This window comes from Jaculus jaculus, chromosome X (genome assembly GCF_020740685.1).
Source record: "Jaculus jaculus isolate mJacJac1 chromosome X, mJacJac1.mat.Y.cur, whole genome shotgun sequence".
Lineage (NCBI taxonomy): Eukaryota > Metazoa > Chordata > Mammalia > Rodentia > Dipodidae > Jaculus > Jaculus jaculus.
The window spans coordinates 57,539,703-57,558,089 of NC_059125.1; the positions used below are offsets into that span (position 1 = coordinate 57,539,703).

General features: G+C 40.7%; 1 protein-coding gene across 1 annotated transcript; it reads right to left on the reverse strand.

The window, feature by feature from the left end:
• Positions 1–16,165: 16,165 nt before the first annotated feature.
• Asb12 (ankyrin repeat and SOCS box containing 12) lies at positions 16,166–17,546 on the reverse strand. Its single transcript, XM_004661017.3, is given in 2 exon segments — positions 16,166–16,299; positions 16,721–17,546. Coding segments are annotated over 2 exon segments (960 nt in total).
• Between the last annotated feature and the right edge of the window lie 841 nt (positions 17,547–18,387).

The window sequence follows — 18,387 nt, forward strand, 5'->3', positions numbered from 1 at the left end:
GTAGCTGGAGTTCCAAGGAACGGAATCACCTGCTAGGAAAGCGAATTGCAGTGCCTGTGCTCCTTTCCTCTGCCTCTGACATACCAGGGCCTTTAGGAAAGGCACCCTAAGAGGCCAACTTCTGTCAGTCTCTGATGTGCCCACTGCTGCTTAGAGAAAAGAAGATGCTTTCTCAAGGTTACTCACCCTGCCAAAGACAGGAACAGAGTTGGAATCAAGAACTCGAGCTAATTCTCCAGAGATGTTTTCACGTTTCTTTTCTGGGAAGATAATTGTTTCCATAGTTTGACCCTCACTCAAATTTCTCACTTCAGGAAGCATGATGGATTCTCAGTCTCCAGAGCACGCCCCACTCAATTGTGAGCCTGGCTTTGTGTAGATCTCATTCCTTGAAAAATTTAGATGTTGAGAGAAAAGTTTTGTCTGGGCCTGTCAGACCAGCCTTGTACTCTACTGTGCCTGGAATGTGGCAAGAAGCCAGCTGAGTTTGGGTCTCTAGTCTGAAGATATTAAGTGGCATCAGTAGCTGCCAGGGACAGGTGAGCTGGGACAACAAAGAATCCTGTTCTACAAGTAGCTCAAGAAAATACAGAAATCCCAGCCTGACAACTCTGAAGGTCCAAAAAGGGAGTTGGGTAGATAAGGTTGAGGAGGGTGGGGGCAGGATTAGAGAACAATGAAAGCCTTTTTAAAATGTAGCATTCTGTGCAGTTCTGCTGGATCCTATCTGCCTTGAAAAGATCCAGCTGCTGAACTGGTAAGAAAAGATGGCCTGCTGCCACAGCTTGTGTGGAGTGCAGGAACTGACATAGCTGCTGGGGATGGGATCTGCTTTCAGCTCTGCCTCAGACTTTGCTGTGAGACCTTGGTTGATTTGTTTTCCTTTCTGAGCCAAATCTGTCATCCCATTATTACAAGGAGTGAATAAGTTCTACCAGTTAAATTCCATATTTGATGACATCCCACGACCTCCTGTTATATATCTCTAACAAAAAGCATTACGGGCTGGAGAGATGGCTTAGCAGTTAAGCGCTTGCCTGTGAAGCCTAAGGACCCCGGTTCGAGGCTCGGTTCCCCAGGTCCCACGTTAGCCAGATGCACAAGGGGGCGCACGCGTTTGGAGTTCGTTTGCAGAGGCTGGAAGCCCTGGCGCGCCCATTCTCTCTCTCTCCCTCTATCTCTCTTTCTCTCTGTGTCTGTCGCTCTCAAATAAATAAATTTAAAAAAATTTTTAAAAAAGCATTAGATATTAGGCAACCATCCTACTTGTGGGTCTAAATAAATGGTGGGAAGTGGCAAACTACGCTGGCTGACTATATAACTTTGTTGTACAAATCCCTTCTCCCTAGTCTGTTCCCTCATCTGAATAGCTAGACTGTAACATTTCTATGAATCTGTGTTTTCCTGGTTTGCAAAGTTTTATTCTCATTTGGTTTTTTTTGGGGGGGGCTTCGAGGTAGGGTCTCACTCTGGCTCAGGCTGACCTGGAATTCACTATGTAGTCTCAGAATGGCCTAGAACTCACGGCGATCCTCCTACCTCTGCCTCCCCAGTGCTGGGATTAAAGGTGTGCGCCACCACGCCTGGCTTCATTTGTTGAGTGTGATCTAGAAGCATCTTTATTAGCAATTACATATAGGCTCTGTGCTGTCTTATGTCTCTGGTCACTTGACACCTGCTCACATTTCACATAGAACCTTGAGTCTTTGAATTATACCAAGCTTATAACTTGGAGAGGACAGTTTTCAAATCTGGAGTTCTTAGAGACAAAGGGCCAGGGCAGTCTCAGCTGTAGGAAGAGGAAGAGAGGAAATGTACAAGCCAGTCACATGGTGGTCTCAAAATAGCCCTGGGCACTACTGTGCAGCACCTATTACAGGAGAGAGTTTCTTATGCCATTTACTCAGCCAACATACTTTTGGCTACACCATTCTCTTTTGAGAATTGTAGACATTGGGCTGAGTCCAGAAGAAATAGGACTTCAGAAAAATAAAAGTAGTCTTTTAAATGCTAAAGAAGCCTTATAATTGGGAGTTTCTTTGTTGGCTTGATATTCCTGGGTCTTGAGAATGTATATGCCTGTGGTGCTTTTGTGCACATACACAAATACATACACACACACACACACACACACACACACACTCACACAGAAGGAACATGGTAAAGGGTGGTATAGCACCTTGATGGTATGTTTCACTTCTCCCAAGAGGAGAACTAATGAAAGATAAAGTGCACACCGAAGTTTGTACTTCCAAATACCTATTCCTAGATAGATCCTCTAAGGCCCCCATCCCACATGCTGAGTAAATTTGATCAAATTATTTGGTCAGGGCAAGAACTGATAGTGGGAGGCAGGAATTATTTCTTCTGTTAAGTTTATCTGCAAAATGGAGATAGTTCTTGTAGGTGCACTGAAAAGCCAATGGCAACAGATATGTGAGCTGTGTAGATGCAACTCCATAAACAGATAGACTGGAAAACATGATTACAATGCCACTTTTTAAACCAAGTATTCCTCCTCTATTGTAGGCCTAATAATATGTGTTAAGAGGAGGAGACACAGTGGTAATCTTCTTGAGGGACCTAGGGACTAAATGCAGTTTCTTAGCTTTAAGTCCCTGTAAAAGCCATAAAAAGTCAAATGCTTCCAATACACAATGGCAAAGAATAAACAATCCCAGTCCAGAAGAAGGGGTGAAGGTACACAAAGGAAGAAAATATTGGATCAAAGCAAGATAGAAACAAAGCAGCACAATCACCAATCCCTGCAGCTCCACATTGCAACATCTGGGGTTTATGATGACATCATCTGGGTTCCAACAGACTGGGGTAGTCATGTGCCAAAAACTATGCAATATTCCCAGGATCTCTGTTGGGCCAGTTCCACTCAGTGCCTGCTGCTTTCCTTAGTAGACATTCTATTTTACTAGCACCTCCAATGTCCTAGGGTCTCCACTGCAATTTAGGCTTCACCTTCACAGCTTCATACAATGGCTTCTAAAGGACTCCTGGCAGGCAATCTGACCCTGCTATACATTTTCTTGACTCTAGAGACTTCTATAACTTTTAGATTCCTCATGGCTGCAAAATGAGCACTATGTGGATAACAATAATTTCTGCTACCAGCTTGAGATGTAGCCTGCTGTCTTTGGACCACAGATTCAGATATGCCCAATGATTTAATGTCTAGGTGGCTGACCCTGAAAAAATACTAGGTTCCCAGGCTCCAACAGAGCACCCAGAAGCTATTCTTTTGTTCAGGTACTTTCTTTTCAAATGAAGGCTACTCAAATGTCTTTGAATGGTTGTACACTTGTATTAGTAACTTTTCTCATTGCTATGACCAAATATCTGACCAAACAAATTAGAGAAGGATTTATTTTTACTCTGGTTTGATAGGGTGGTGTTCATCACAGCAGGAAAGGCATTGCAGAGTTCATGGCAGAAGGAGTATGTTGTTGGGACTTCTCTCCTCTCACAGTGGACCAGGAAGCATAGACAGGAATGCTAAAGCTCATCTGTTGCTCTCCTTTTCATTTATATGCAATCTGGAGCTCCAGTCCATGGTAGTTCTACCAACATTCAGGGTGGATCTTCTCACTTCAGTTAAACCTCTCTGGATCCTTCTTTGGAGGATCTCTCTCAGTGCATCTCTTGGCTGATTCAAAATCCAGTCAAGGGCTGGAGAGATGGCTTAGTGGTTAAGCGCTTGCCTGTGAAGCCTAAGGACCCCGGTTTGAGGCTCCATTCCCCAGGACCCATGTTAGCCAGATGCACAAGGGGGCGCACGCTTCTGGAGTTTGTTTGCAGTGGCTGGAGGCCCTGGCATGCTCATTCTTTCTGTCTCTCTCTCTCTCTCTCTCTCTCTCTCTCTCTCTCTCTCTCTCTCTCTCTCTCTCTCTCTCTCTCTGCCTCTTTCTTTCTCTGTATGTCACTCTCAAATAAACAAAAATCCAGTCAAGTTGACAATGAAGATTAACTATTACAGCCCTCAAGTGCTCAAGACATTATTCCTATTTTCTTAGTGCAGAGTTCAAGGTTTCCCTTTAAATGCAGTAGTCAGTTTATCAACTACAACCACTTTGTCCCACTGCCTGGAGCCACTTTATCTTCGGCTTCTTTGTTCATAATTAAAAATACTTTATTGCTGGCTGTGGTGGTGCATGCCTTTAATCCCAACACTCAGGAGGCAGAGGTAGGAGGATCACTGTGAGTTCGAGGCCACCCTGAGACTACATAGTGAATTCCAGGTCAGCTTGGGCCAGAATGAGACCCTACCTCGACCCCCCCAAAAATAATATTTATTTATTTGATACAGAGAGAGAGGCAGATAGAGAATGGACATGCCAGAGGTTCCAGCCACTGCAAACCAACTCCAGACACATGTGCCACTTTGTGCATCTGGCTTTTCTGGGTCCTGGGGAATGAAACCTGAGCCCTTTTGCTTTGCAGGCAAGCACCATAACTGCTATATCATTTTTCCAGTCCCTGTTCATAATTTTAAACTAACTACACTCCTTTCTTCAACAATTACACAGTTTCTTATGTTTCTGTTCCATTTTCTTTTCTCTGACTGTAAATCTAAGAGAAATAAGTAGTACCCATGAAATAGCCTGAATGCTATGCTGTCTTGAAATTTTCTGTACCAAACAACTTAGTCTATTACTTTGAAATTCAGCCTTGCTCATTTTTAGGACATGTGCCAAATATTGTGAAGTAGTTACCAGAATGTAACATAAATTGTGTATACTCCAATCCCCAATAGAATCTGTCTTCCCTTCTGAAATCTTATGAGTGTGTCTTTTTCTATCCACATTTCCAGAGTATTATGGTCCTTCAAACTCTCATCAGAATGGTAGGTTAATCTTTGTTTATATTATTCTGGGGTTTTTCTAGCCCACATCTTCAAACTCTCCCACATTACTCCTGCAAACTAGTTCTAGAGGCCTATGATCTACATGATCAAGTTTATAACAACAATGATCCCACTCCTGCTGATACAAATTTTCTGTGTGAATTACTTTGCTTGTCATGTGACAGAATACCTGAAAAAATACAAGTGATAAAGGATTTGTTTTGGCTACTAATTTGAGAGAGTACAGTCTATCATGGTGTAGAAGGTATGGTGGTGGGAGTGGCATGTACTGTAATGGCAACAGGTTTATGACAGCTTCTTGTTATATGGTACAGACCAGGAAGCAGAGAGGAAGCCCTGAAATCAGGACCATATTAGGGCCCTCCATGCCTGCCCTCCACCACCATCCAGCTACTTCCTCTAGCTAGGTTTTACCTCCTAAACATTCCACAATCTCTCAAAACAGTAACAGGAGCTTCAGATGAAGTGTTCAAACGCATAAACCTGTGGAAAACATTTCACATTCAAACCATAGCAGTGTCCAAAGACATAAGTATAGAGTTGTGCTAAGAATAAGTAGAGATAGCCTGACATATAAAAAAAAACTCAATAAATGTTAGCTGTTGCTATTACTGTTATCATGATCATCATCATTTACTGATATTCTCTTTTGGATACAATGTAGATTTCTTCAAATTTAGAGAACTTACCCTATGACTTTTTAAAATCCTTTTTAAAAAAAATTTATTTATTTATTTATGTATTTGCAAGGAAGGAGAGAAGAAAGAGAGAGAGGGGAAGAGAATGGGTACACCAGGGCCTCTAGCTGCTGCAAATGAACTCCAGATGTGTGTGCCACTTTGTGCATCTGGCTTTATGTGGGCACTGGGGAATCAAACCCATGTCATTTGTCCTAGCAGGCAAGCACCTTAACCACTGAACCATTTCTCTAGCCCCAAAATCCTTTTTTTAAAAATATAAGCACACATGAGCCTGTGATCCCACATGCGTAGATTCCTTTTGACTTTCAGACTCAGACTAAGCTTCCCATGACAGAATCTCTTGTTCATTTTTATATCCTTGGACCGAATGAAAAGTTTAAACACAAACTTAGTGCTGAGTATATGTTTGCTGAACATTATCAAATGAGATATTCTCAAGTCTAATATTAGGATTTGGTGCCATTGTCCTTTCTGGGAGTAAGATGATGCCACTCAATGAGCCCCTCCTCTGTGCCAGGTTCTGTGCCACTGAAGTAGCATATTCATCATCCAGAATGGTGAACAATACACACTTCTGTCTTCAAGGGCACCTCATCTAGTGGAGTGGGAACATAACTCATCAGGCTCATAGTTTGCAATTTCTAAATTCAGCAAGGGGTTGCCAGATGCTATTATCATCCAGAGAATTGAGAAAATGCAGTGACTTGGTCTGGGACATTCTGAGCTTGAAATGTCAGAAATTGTACCTTCAGGGCCAGGAATGCAGCTCTTAGTAGAGAGCTTGCATAGCATGTGTGATCCCCCAATTTCAATCCTCAGCACTGCAAATAAACAAAGGGGTTAAGAATGCAGCTTATTTGGTAGACTGTTTGCCTAGTATTCACAAAGCCCTGGGTTTAATCCTCAAAACCACATAAAACTGGTTGCATTCACCTGTAATCCCATCATGTGGGAGGTGGAGTCAAGAGGATCATAAATAAAAGGTTATCTTTAGCAGCATAGAGAGTTTGAGGCAACTGAGGCTACATAAGCCTTTCATAAATAAATTAAATATATAAATACATAAATTAAATTAGAATCAGGTGTAATGGCACATTCCAATAATGCTAGCACACAGTAAAGTGAAGCTGGAGGATCACAAGTTTTAAGCCAGCCTGCACTACATAGCAAAGCATCTGCACCCCCCAAAAAATAAAAGGACAGAAAAATAACTTGCTCTTCCTTTTGTCAGTGATGTTTGTCCTCTACATAAGAGTATAGTTTGTAACTCACTTCCCTTAGATGTATACTCTGTGTGATCTTTCCTGGACACTGGCTGTATAAAATAATCCCCTTCCCACTGCCATCACTCTACAGCATCTAATAGACCTCCCCATCCATCCATAACCTTTTTCACTTCTTCATATATTAAATATATATATTTTTTCTTTTCTTTTCTTTTCTTTTTTTTTTTGGTTTTTTGAGGCCCAGGCTGACCTGGAATTTACTATGAAGTCTCAGGGTGACCTTGAACTCACGCCAGTCCTCCTATCTCTGCCTCACGATTGCTGGAATTAAAGGTATGCACCACCATTCCCCGCATAATTCATATATATATATATGTACAACATTTATACTTACAGACAACAAACCATGGTGTTTCCCTCCCCTCCTCCATTTTCCCCTTCATAACTCAGCTCTCTATCATATCCTCTCCCTCTCTACATTAGTCTCTCTCTTTTTTTTTTTTTTTTTTTGGTTTTTTGAGGTAGGGTCTCACTCTTGCCCAGACTGACCTGGAATTCGCTATGGAGTCTCAGGGTGGCCTCAAACTCATGGCGATCCTCCTACCTCTGCCTCCCGAGTGCTGGGATTAAAGGCGTGCACCACCAAGCCCAGCAAGTCTCTCTTTTAATTTGATAGCATTATCCTTTCCTCCTACTATGAGGGTCTTGTGTAGGTATTTCTAGGCACTGCGAGTTCATGAATATCAAGGCCAATTTCTGTCTAAACAGTTGTATGTAAGGAGTGGTACTCTTCCTTCTCTTCCTTTGGCTGGCTCTTAAATTCTTTCTGCCACCTCTTCCACAATGGACCCTGAGCCTTGGAGGGTGTGAGATGTTTCAGTGCTGGACACTCCTCCATTCCTTCATCTCAGCACTATGTTTCCTTTCGGGCCATCCCAGTGGTCATCATCATCTTCTGGAAAGAGAAGCTTTTCTAACCAGAAGTGAGAGCAGCATTAATATATGAATATGTAAGTGTAGTGCTTTCAGGACAATTTGGTGAGAGTAATATATGCATTTATCCAGCAAGAGCAGGTTTTACACTGCTAAGGCTCATGACCTCCCCTGCCATAGGCTTTTGATTAGGTTTCCAGTACCAGGCATGTATTCTCTTCCATAGTGCAGGCCTTCAGTCCAAGTAGAGAGCAGTTGGTTTCCCCCAGAGCAGACATGCCACTATTGTACTCATTCAATCATTTGGCCTGTCTGGCCAAACTTCAGGCTTCCAGTGTCCACAGTTTTCACTGCTAATGACTTGTCTCCCATAAGGCTGCATACAGTGCAGCTTGTTCCAGCTTTCAGTTGGCTGGGCTATAGGGAGAAGGTTTTATGCTCAGCACCAGCTTGATTTCTCAGTGACTTTGCCACTCAGGTATGTGAAGTCTTCCGCAATAGGGTCTTACCGTCTGTTTCTCAAGGGAAACCAAGGGCCTTGACAACAGACTGTAATGTTTTGGTGGCAACAGGAATCTCCCTGGCCAACAACTCACTGGAAGGTATCCCATCCCTGGCACTGAAAATTTTCTGGTAACAATCTATGTCTTCTGGATGTGCCATTATTCAAGAAAGTAGACTTTCATATGTCTTATTCAGAGTATCTTGAATTTTGATTGACTCCCACCCTTGTTTTATACATTTTCTTCCTCTGATGTTGCTTAAGCCTTTCCCCTCCCTGTAATCTATTCTTCTACTTACATATATGCAATACCATCCCCTTAAGATTTTCACTCTCCTCCGTCCCTTATAGCCTTTTTCTAGTTTATGGGCCTCTGCTATTCATTTTTTGGTTCCAGCTCAGACACAAGTCTACACATTTGTAACTAGATCCACATATGAGAGAGAATATGTGATGTTTGGCTTTCTGGGCCTGGGTTACTTCACTTAGTGTAATCCTTTCCAGATCCATCCATTTCCCTAAAAATTTCATTTTTCTTTACCATTGAATAGAACTCCATTATGTGAATATACCACACTTTATTATCCATTCATCTGTGGATGGACATCTAGGCTGGCTCCATTTCTCAGCTATTGTGAATGGAGCTGAAATAAACATGGTTGTGTAACTATCTCTTAAGGTAGTGAGAAGAACCACTGGGATATATGCCTAGGAGTGCTATAGCTGGATCATATGGTAAATCTATTTTCAGCTGTCTCAAGAACCTCCACACTTATTTCCACAATGGCTGTACCAGATTACATTCCCACCAACATTGTAGAAGGGTTCCCCATTTACTGCATCCTTGCCAACATTTATTATCATTTGTTTTCTTGACAGTAGCCATTCTTACAGGAGAGAGATGGAATCTCAAAGTAGTTTTAATTTGTATTTCCCTGATGGCTAGGGATGTAGAATACTTTTTAAAATGTTTATATGCCATTTGTATTTCTTCTGGTGAGAACTCTCTATTTAGTTTCATAGTACATTTTTAATTGGGCTGTTTAATTTCTTATTGTTCTGTTTTTTGAGTTCTTTGTATATTCTGGACATTAATTCTCTGTCATATGTGTAGCTGGCAAAGATTTTCTCCCATTCTGTAGGTTGTTTCTTTTCTCTATTCACAGTGTCCTTTGCTATACAAAAGCTTTGTAATTTCATGAGATCCCAGTGGTTGGTTAGTGGTTTTATTTTCTGAGCAATTGGGGTTATATTCAGAAAGTCATTACCTATGCCATTATGTTGAAGTGTTTCCCCAAACTTTTCCTCTAGCAATTTCAGAGTTTCAGAATTGATATTAAGGTTCCTGATGCACTTGGATTTGATTCTTGTGCATGGAGAAAGACTAGGATCTATTTTCATCCTTCTACATATAGACATCCAATTTTCCCCACACCACTTGTTAAAGAGGCTGTCTTTTCTCCAGTGACTATTTTTGGAAATTTTGTCAAAAACCAGATGGCTGTAGCTGCCTGGATTAACATCTGTGTACTTTTTTTTTTTTTTTCTATTCCATTGATCTACATATCTGTCTTTCTGCCAATACCATGCTGTTTTTGTTACTATGGATTTGGAATATAGTTTAAAATCAGGTATGGTGATACCACCAGCTGTATTTTTGTTGCTCAAAATTGTTTTGATTATTCAAGGTTTTTTGTGCTTCCAAATGAATTTTATGATTTTTTTTCTGTTTTTGTGAATAATGCCTTTGGAATTTTAATTGGGATTGCATTAAATGTGTAGATTGCTTTTGGTAAGGTTTGACATGTTCACAATATTGATTCTTCCAATCCAAGAACATGGGATATCTTTCCATTTCCTTGTGTCTTCTGCAATTTCTCACTTGAATGTTTTAAAGTTCTCATTGTAGAGATCCTTCATTTCCTTGGTTAAGTTTATTCCAAGGTACTTTATTTATTTTTTTTTTTTTTTGAGGCAATTGTGAATGGGAGAGATTCCCTGATTTCATCCTCTGCATGTTTGTTATTAGTATATAGGAAAGCTACTGATTTCTTTTTTTTTTTTTCTTTTTGGTATACTGTTATGTTGCTGAAAGTGTTTATCAGCTCCAACAGTTTGCTGGTAGAGTCTTTTGGGTCCGTTATATATAGAATCATGTCATCTGCAAATAATGATAATTTGATCTCTTCCTTTCCATTTTTTATCCCTTTTATGAGTATCTCTCGTCTTATTGCTATAGCTAAGATTTCAAGTACTATATTAAATAAAAGTGGGAACAGTGGACACCCTTGTTTTATTCCTGAATTTAGTAGAAAAGCTTCAAGATTTTATCCATTTAGTATTATGTTGGCTGTAGGTTTGTCATAGCTAGCTTTTATTATGTTGAGATATGTTCCTTCTATTCCCAGTTTCTGTAATACTTTTACCATGAAAGGATGCTGGATTCTGACAAATGTCTTTTCTGCATCTATTGAGATGATCATGTGTTTTTGTCCTTCAGACCATTTATATGATGAGATTCGCATATCTGGAACCATCCCTGAATACCTTGGATAAAGCCAACTTGATTAGGGTGAATAATCTTTTTGACATATTCTTGTACTCTGTTTGCCAATATTTTGTTGAGAATTTTTGCATTTATATTCATGAGGGAAACTGGTCTACAATTTTCATTTTTTGTTCTGTCTTTGTCTGGATTTAGTATGAGGGTGATGCTGGCTTCATAGAAGGAGTTACGTAGAATTCCTTCCTTTTCTATTTTATGGAAAAGTTTGAGAAGCAGTAGTGTTAGTTCTTCCATGAAGGTCTGGTAAAATTCACCAGTGGATCCATCTGGGCCTGGACTTATTTTAGTTGGGAGGCTTTTTATAACTGCTTTTATCTCTGTATTTGTTATAGGTCTATTTAAGTGGTTAATATCATCTTGATTTAATTTTGGTAGGTCATATAAATCAAGGAAATCATCCATTTCTTTCATATTTTCAAACTTAGAGGCATATATATTTTTAAAGTATGTCCTTATAATTTTCTGAATTTCTTTGGTATCTGTTGTAATGGCACCTTTTTTTGTGTTCTGATGGGCTTGCTTTTGTAGGTGATTTACTTTTTCTCTCTAACTGCTTTCAATATATTTTCTTTGCTTTGCGTGTTTAGTAGGTTAATTACAACATGGTGAGGAAAGGTCCTTTCCAGGTTTTGTCTGTTTCATGTTCTAAAAGCTTCTTGTATCTGCATTGGCATTTCTTTCCCTATTTGGGGAAAATTTTCTTGTATGATTTTGTTGAAAACACCCACTAAGCCTCTCAATTGATATCCTTCTCCTTCTATTATACCCTGAATTCTTATGTTTGATCTTTTCATAGTATCTTGGATATCTTGAAATTTCCATTCATACCTTCCTATTAGTTTGTCTTTCTCTTTGTTCGACTGTATTAGGTCTGCCACCTGGTCTTCTAGTTTAAGATATTCTGTTCTCTCCTTCATCCAATCTACTGGTGAGACTTTCCACAGCTTTTTATTTCACTGACTGTATTCTTCTGAGCTATGATTTCAGCCTGGCTTTTCTGTAGTATTTCTATTTCCTTATTCATGTCTTGTAATGACCTTCTTATTTCATTAAGCTGGTTTCCTGTGTTCTTTTTCAGGAGTTTGTTTTCTTCTTTGATTTCTTTCATTTCTTCTTTGATTTTTTTTGAGTATAGATAAAATCATTTTTTGACATTTGTCAGCCATTTCATCCAAAACAGTCTCATTGGTTATCATTTCTGATGAATTTATAATTTTTGGTGAGACTGTATTGTCTTGATTATTTGTGCTTCTTGAAGTATAATGTAAATGAGTTTTGCATCCTGAATTGATTTGATACTTGGGGTTTCTACTTATCTGCAGTGTTCCCAGATGTGGCATTCCATCTCTATATGCCCTTAGAATATGAGTTCAAGGTGCCAGGTGTAGCTCTTGTATCCCAATCAAGCTGCAGAAATAATCCTAGGTGTTGAGTCTGCTTGCTAAGCAAGTATTTTAGTGGACTGGGTGCAACAATTTACTGGAAAATTCTAATCTTCAACTGAGCAATATACACATTCAACAAAAACCAGCACAGAGTATGCAATTGTAGGGATTAAAACAATCAGATAGTCTTATAAATCCAAAATCCCTAAGGGTGTATGTTGTTCTATACCCTTAATCTTTTCAGCTGGGAGGTAGTGATTTCTGTTCTGAATTGGGTTCCAGGTCATCCTGTATCTGGATCAGACCCTGTACCCAATAGTGACAGAAGTAAAAGACCAAGGCCCTATAAATATGAAAGCATCAAAGGCAACAATATTCAATGCCCAAATACAGCTTATTTGAATATGGTAAATCCAGCCAAGGATATGTAAACCATAACCTGATCTGACATGGAAAGAGAGATTAACTCTTCCAATGCAGGCCTATGTACCGTTTTTTGTTGTTGTTGTTTTGTTTCATTTTTGTTAATCATCCTCATTAACTTTTGGGGTGACTTCCAGTCTCACCAGTGCTGAATGCCCACCTAGTTCCCTCCATGTTGTGCTGTGGAGCTGTACCTCTGATCAGCTCTGCTGGCTGTGCTGCCACTGGGAGCTGAATGCTGGAGGTTCTCAGTTCTGATGGTGGGGGATGGGAGAGTGCAGACTCCTGGAGTTGCTCACACAGTTCCACCTGTATCCCTTTCTGTAGCTCCTTAGTTACCTTCAGATTTCTTAACTTTGCAAGAAGACTGATGAAGTTGGAAAATCTCCTTGTTTGGTTCCTGTTGCTGTTACAGCTTGGAACACCTGGCGGGGTGGTGCCAGGCAGGTGCATGGATCACTCAGATCAGCGGGCCACAAGTGCCTCAGTGGAATTCTGGCCATTTTCCTCCTTTCTGGTGGATCTTGTTCTCTCCTGCTTTTCCTCTGTGTCTAAGAATAGCCCATACTCCTTTACTTTTCAGAAGAGTATGTTTTGCTGTCGTTTTGCTTAAATCCCTCTCTAGGCTGGTTTGGCATGGCTTTTATACTGCCATCTCACTATGAAGTCTATATATTTATTTTTATTGCCTTTTTTATTATCTGTTCACCATAATGGTAATGAAATCTCTAAAAGGTTTAACAAAGACAGTGAATAAAATAGATTTAGTAAGGCCAGACATAGTGACACATGTCTTTAATCCCAGTACTTGGGAGGCAGAGGTAGGAGGATCACTATGAGTTTGAGGCCACCCTGAGACTATATAATAAATTCCAGGTTAGCCTGGACTAGAGCAGGACCATCCCTCAAAAAATACATTTGGAGGCTGGGAAGATGGCTTAGCAGTTAAGGCAATTGCCAGCAAAACCAAAGGACCCAGATTCAATTCCCTGACACCTATGTAAGCCAGATGTACAAAGTGGCACATGCATCTGGTGTTCGTTTGCAGTGTAGCCCTAGAGGCCCTGGTATGCCCATTATCTATCTATCTGCCTCTTTCTTTCTCTCTCAAATAAATAAATGAGAAATAAAAAATACATTTGGTAAATATACAGTTATATTAGGTAAATGTGATGAAGATAATAGAGTTAGAGGGCTGGAGAGATGGCTTAGCGGTTCAGCGCTTGCCTGTGAAGCCTAAGGACCCCAGTTCGAGGCTCGGTTCCCCAGGTCCCACGTTAGCCAGATGCACACGGGGGCACACGCGTCTGGAGTTCGTTTGCAGAGGCTGGAAGCCCTAGCGTGCCCATTTTCTCTCTCTTTCTCTCTCTCTCCCTCTATCTGTCTTTCTTTCTGTGTCTGTCGCTCTCAAATAAATAAATAAAAATTAAAAAAAAAAGATAATAGAGTTAGAAAGGAATATAGCAAGTGTTGGTTAAGGGATACTGCTTTATATGGAGTTTGAGACAGGCCTCAATAAAGTGACAAGTAGAGACCTAAGGGATCTGAGAAAACAAAGTAAGAGGATAACTGGAATAATGTTTAGGCAAAGGAAAGAAGAAGTAGAGGACCTCAGATATAAAATGTTAAGACAGCTAGTGCAACTGACATAGAGTAAAAGATGACAAAAGTGGTAGTAAAGGAAGTGAAAAAAGTATGTGGGGGCAGGTGACATATGGCTTTCTAAGTTATTTGAAATAGTTTTGACTTTGTAGGACTTAAAGCTATGATCTCAGTGAAATGACTAGGGGGTTATGGATGGCAGAGTAGAAGGGGGCTTTGTTAATGATTCCGGTGATAGGCCCTGGTGACTCAGATCAGGGTCAAGATACTGAGGTGGTGGGAAATATTTGGATCCTGCATGCTATTTGGAAAACATAACTAAACAAACTTTGTGATGGCACCTTGAATGAAGGATATAAGAGAAAGAAGGCCCACATGGCACTGAAAGGGGAGGATTAGTGATTAGTAAGGAGAGATTCCCATTAGCCGAGAAAAAGCACTAAAGTTTTATGAAGAATTATGATGCCAACCATACATGTGCTAGATGCTGCCAAATGATCCTTCCAGTTAAGGTTAGAAAATTTACAACTGGCTATGGATCTAGAAATTCACTGGTGATATGAGCAAGGTCAGATTGAAGCAAGCATGGTATATGCACAAGCTAGTGGGCTCACATTCTTTAGCTCCCTCTGTTTTGGTGTGCATTAATAGGGGATGACTTCTTTAGACTATTTTCCTAAAGTCTAATATTATCTGAGTTCTTGTTTCTACAAAGAAATAGACATCAGGAAGATTAGAGGACAGAAATGAAGGAAAGAAGAGGGTATTTCTTTCCTGTGCTTTGGACAACATATTTTATCTAAGGATCAAGCTCTTATGGGCAGGCCTGGGAGTCTGCTTTCCATCAGGTGACCTTTCTCCCCAAACTCTGGAAATATCTCCTCCCTTATATTTCCATAGAGATGATGTTGGTGACCTACTGTCACTAATCTCTGGGTTACCATTTTTGTCCTATTTGTCTTTTCAGTCTATTGCCTATATAACTAATGTGTTTTTTTTGCATAAAATTCCTGATCTTAAGTATTTGATGGTTTGTTTTCCTAGTGATTCTTGACCATAAATTGGACTAGTGAGTGTATACCTTATAATTCAAGATGAATGAATGTGAAAGTGTTCATTTGAATTAAGGCAATAAGAAAAGGGAAATAGCCTTTCAAATGATACCTCAAATCACCAGAGAAAAGAAGGGAGAAAATGGCACAGCAAGCATACATTACCTATGGTGGTTTGATTCAGGTGTTCCCCATAAACTTAGTTGTTCTGAATGCTAGGTTCCCAGCTGATGGAGATTTGGGAAGTGAATCCTTCTGGAGGCAGTGTATTGTTGGGGGCGGGCTTATGGGTATTATAGCCAGTTTCCCCTTGTTAGTGTTTGTCACACTCTCCTGTTCCTGTTGTCCAGTTTATGCTGGCGAGGAGGTGATGCCCACCCTCTGCTCATGCCATTGTTTTTCCCTGCCATGATGGAGCTTCCCTTCAAGTCTGTGAGTGAAAATAAACCCCAATTTTCCCAAAATTTTCTCTTGGTTGGGTGATTTCTGCAAGCAATGCAAACCTGACTGCAACATTACCTTTCTACCCATTTGGTCATTTGGATTTTTCAGGGCCTGTATTTCCTGTGTAGCAAACTCTATATTGTACAGTACCTTGGTGGTATGGTACAGCAATTGAGTCAGCTTTCTCTCTTGAATTTTCAATAGCCAAGATTCCTATGCATGTCAGATGCTAGACTGGCACCATCCTTCCTTATGGCTGATGAGATTTCTTTCCCCAGTGATCTCCCCCCGCATATGAACAATAAACACCAAAGCCACAAAGACTTACTTTGCTGAAGACTTTATTGTGGAGAATAACATGGGAGAGTAACTCCAGCTGAGTAGTGGAGCTGCATTGTTTTCCAGCTACATAATGGTTTTTGAAGGCACTGTAGATCCTTGGTAAGGATGAAAAATTATAATTGGTGTTTGAGGTAGCTAATCAACACAGAGGGAATATCCAGCTGGTCGATGGCTTGTGGATGGTTGGCTTGGCACAAGGCTCTTCGGATAACTAATCGGGCCTGAGAAAGGAGTGACCGTGGAACAGCTACAAAAATGAGAAACATGATTTTGAGGGTAAGTTGCAGTGAAATGATTCTGCCAAAGATTATATCTACTCTTCCCTGGCTACTACAGCCCTAATCATCTATTCCTTCTAACAACCAAACTTTCTCCAGCATGATACTAATAAGGATGCACTGAGGTCTAGAGAGGGAAAGTTCAAGGACACAAAACAGTCATTAGTAGATCCAGGACTAGAAATTGGGAAAGTACTTTCTACCTACATCATCTTAGTGATCCTTCCCCTAATGTAAAATCTCTAACAACTTTTCTACAAGGGCCCCAGGAGAAGGATGAAAGTGAAGTTTTCTCAACTTCATCCTAGAGAGTCGCTTTGAGTGGTGATTTGGGGTCCTGAGACTATTACAAAAAAGGAAGCCTATGAGGTTTCCCTGATCACCACTCACCTCTGGCCTGTAGCAGCAAATTGATACTTTTATCATCTTTTGAGGTCAGGTCCAGGGGAAGAGATGGAAGGTATATATCAGCACCAAAATCTATTAACAACTGGATATACTCTGGCTCACAATTATGGTGAAGGCAGATGTCAATGAGGGTGCGGGGCCGTGGAACACGGGCCAATAGGTCCTTGTCAGTGCAGTTGTAATTAGGATCTGCCCCATGAAGCAAAAGCAAGCGAAAACAATCAAGGTGCCCATAGACTGCAGCCAAATAGAGGGGGCCAGAACATGAAGCTATGTTTGATGCCCAGACTGGGAGTTTGGCCTTGACATTGGCCTCTGCACCATGGCCTAGTAGCTCCTGCAGGATGGCAAGGGCACCATCACGTGCAGCAGTGAGCACAGGAGAACAGTTGTTGTAGATGCTGCCACCAGGACAGGCACCAGCTTCTAAAAGCACACGTACACAGTCCAGATGGCCATGACTAACAGCAGTGAAAAGTGGTGTCTGTGCTTTAACATCCAAGCTATCAACCTCAGCACCATGTGCCAGGAGGACCTGCAAACAGCTTAAGTGGCCATAAGAAGCTGCCAAGCGCAAAGGTGTCCCAGGTACACCCCAACCACTCCTGCTATTGATGAAACGCTTGTAACATTCCTGTCGTAGAAGCTGGTCCAAGGTAGAGGCATCATTGTCATATACTGCCTGATTGAGAGCCTGTTTCTCCCCTGTATTAGTGTCTTCCTCCTCCTTTTCGGGCTGCAGAAGGGAGAAGATCTTGGTGATGTCCATGAGGTTCATCCTGGCTTACTAGAAGAAGACTATTCTCATTATGAGGAGGAGGAAGAGAGTCCAGATCTGTGGATACCAAAAAAGGGAAAAGACGTATGTTACTTATCAAAAGTCTGGAATGCCAGCTTTAAATGTCTGGCTCCCTGCCCTCTGTTATCAGACTACTCATCCATGAGTATCCTGCTGCTTACTCTCAATTTTATTTCTGGCCTCGGGGGGGGGGGGCTGTCAAAGCAGGTCAGGCCATTTCACAGCTTAATGCTGTTTCATATAATTTTCTGCCTGCACCTCAAACTCCTACTTCTGGCAAGTGGTCCTTGAGTTCCTGCTTGAGAACCCCCCCCAAAAAAAGAAACAAAACAACTAGATGTCATCTATGAAATGACATCTATGCTATATTAGTGTATAAACTGGATGGTGAGGATCCTGTATTCATCATGTATTCCTCCATTGCCAGTAGTGCATGCCTCACGCCTAAAGGTATGGTAGATTCACTTCCTCAGTTCAGAATGGGAAATTAATAAGGCAACTCAGCCCTAGAAGTTTATAGGTCAATAGAAGAGTGATTTATTATATCTATGGACATCTAGTCTTGGGGTTAAGACCTCAACTCTACTTGTAAACATTGTAGATGTTCTGCTTCTTCAAATTCCCTAATATATGTGTACATCACCCTTTCCTGAGCTTTCTGTACCCTCTTATCAGACTCAGACCCATGGTTCAAGGATAGAGGTGCTCAAGAAATTGGTGTTAAATGATATTGACTAATTAAATGAAGGGGTGACATTACAAAGAAAACCAACAACACTTAAAGTAGATGTTAATAAACTATTAAGATTTCCAGAGAAAGTTCTCTAAGGTAATAACTAGATTTCCGCCA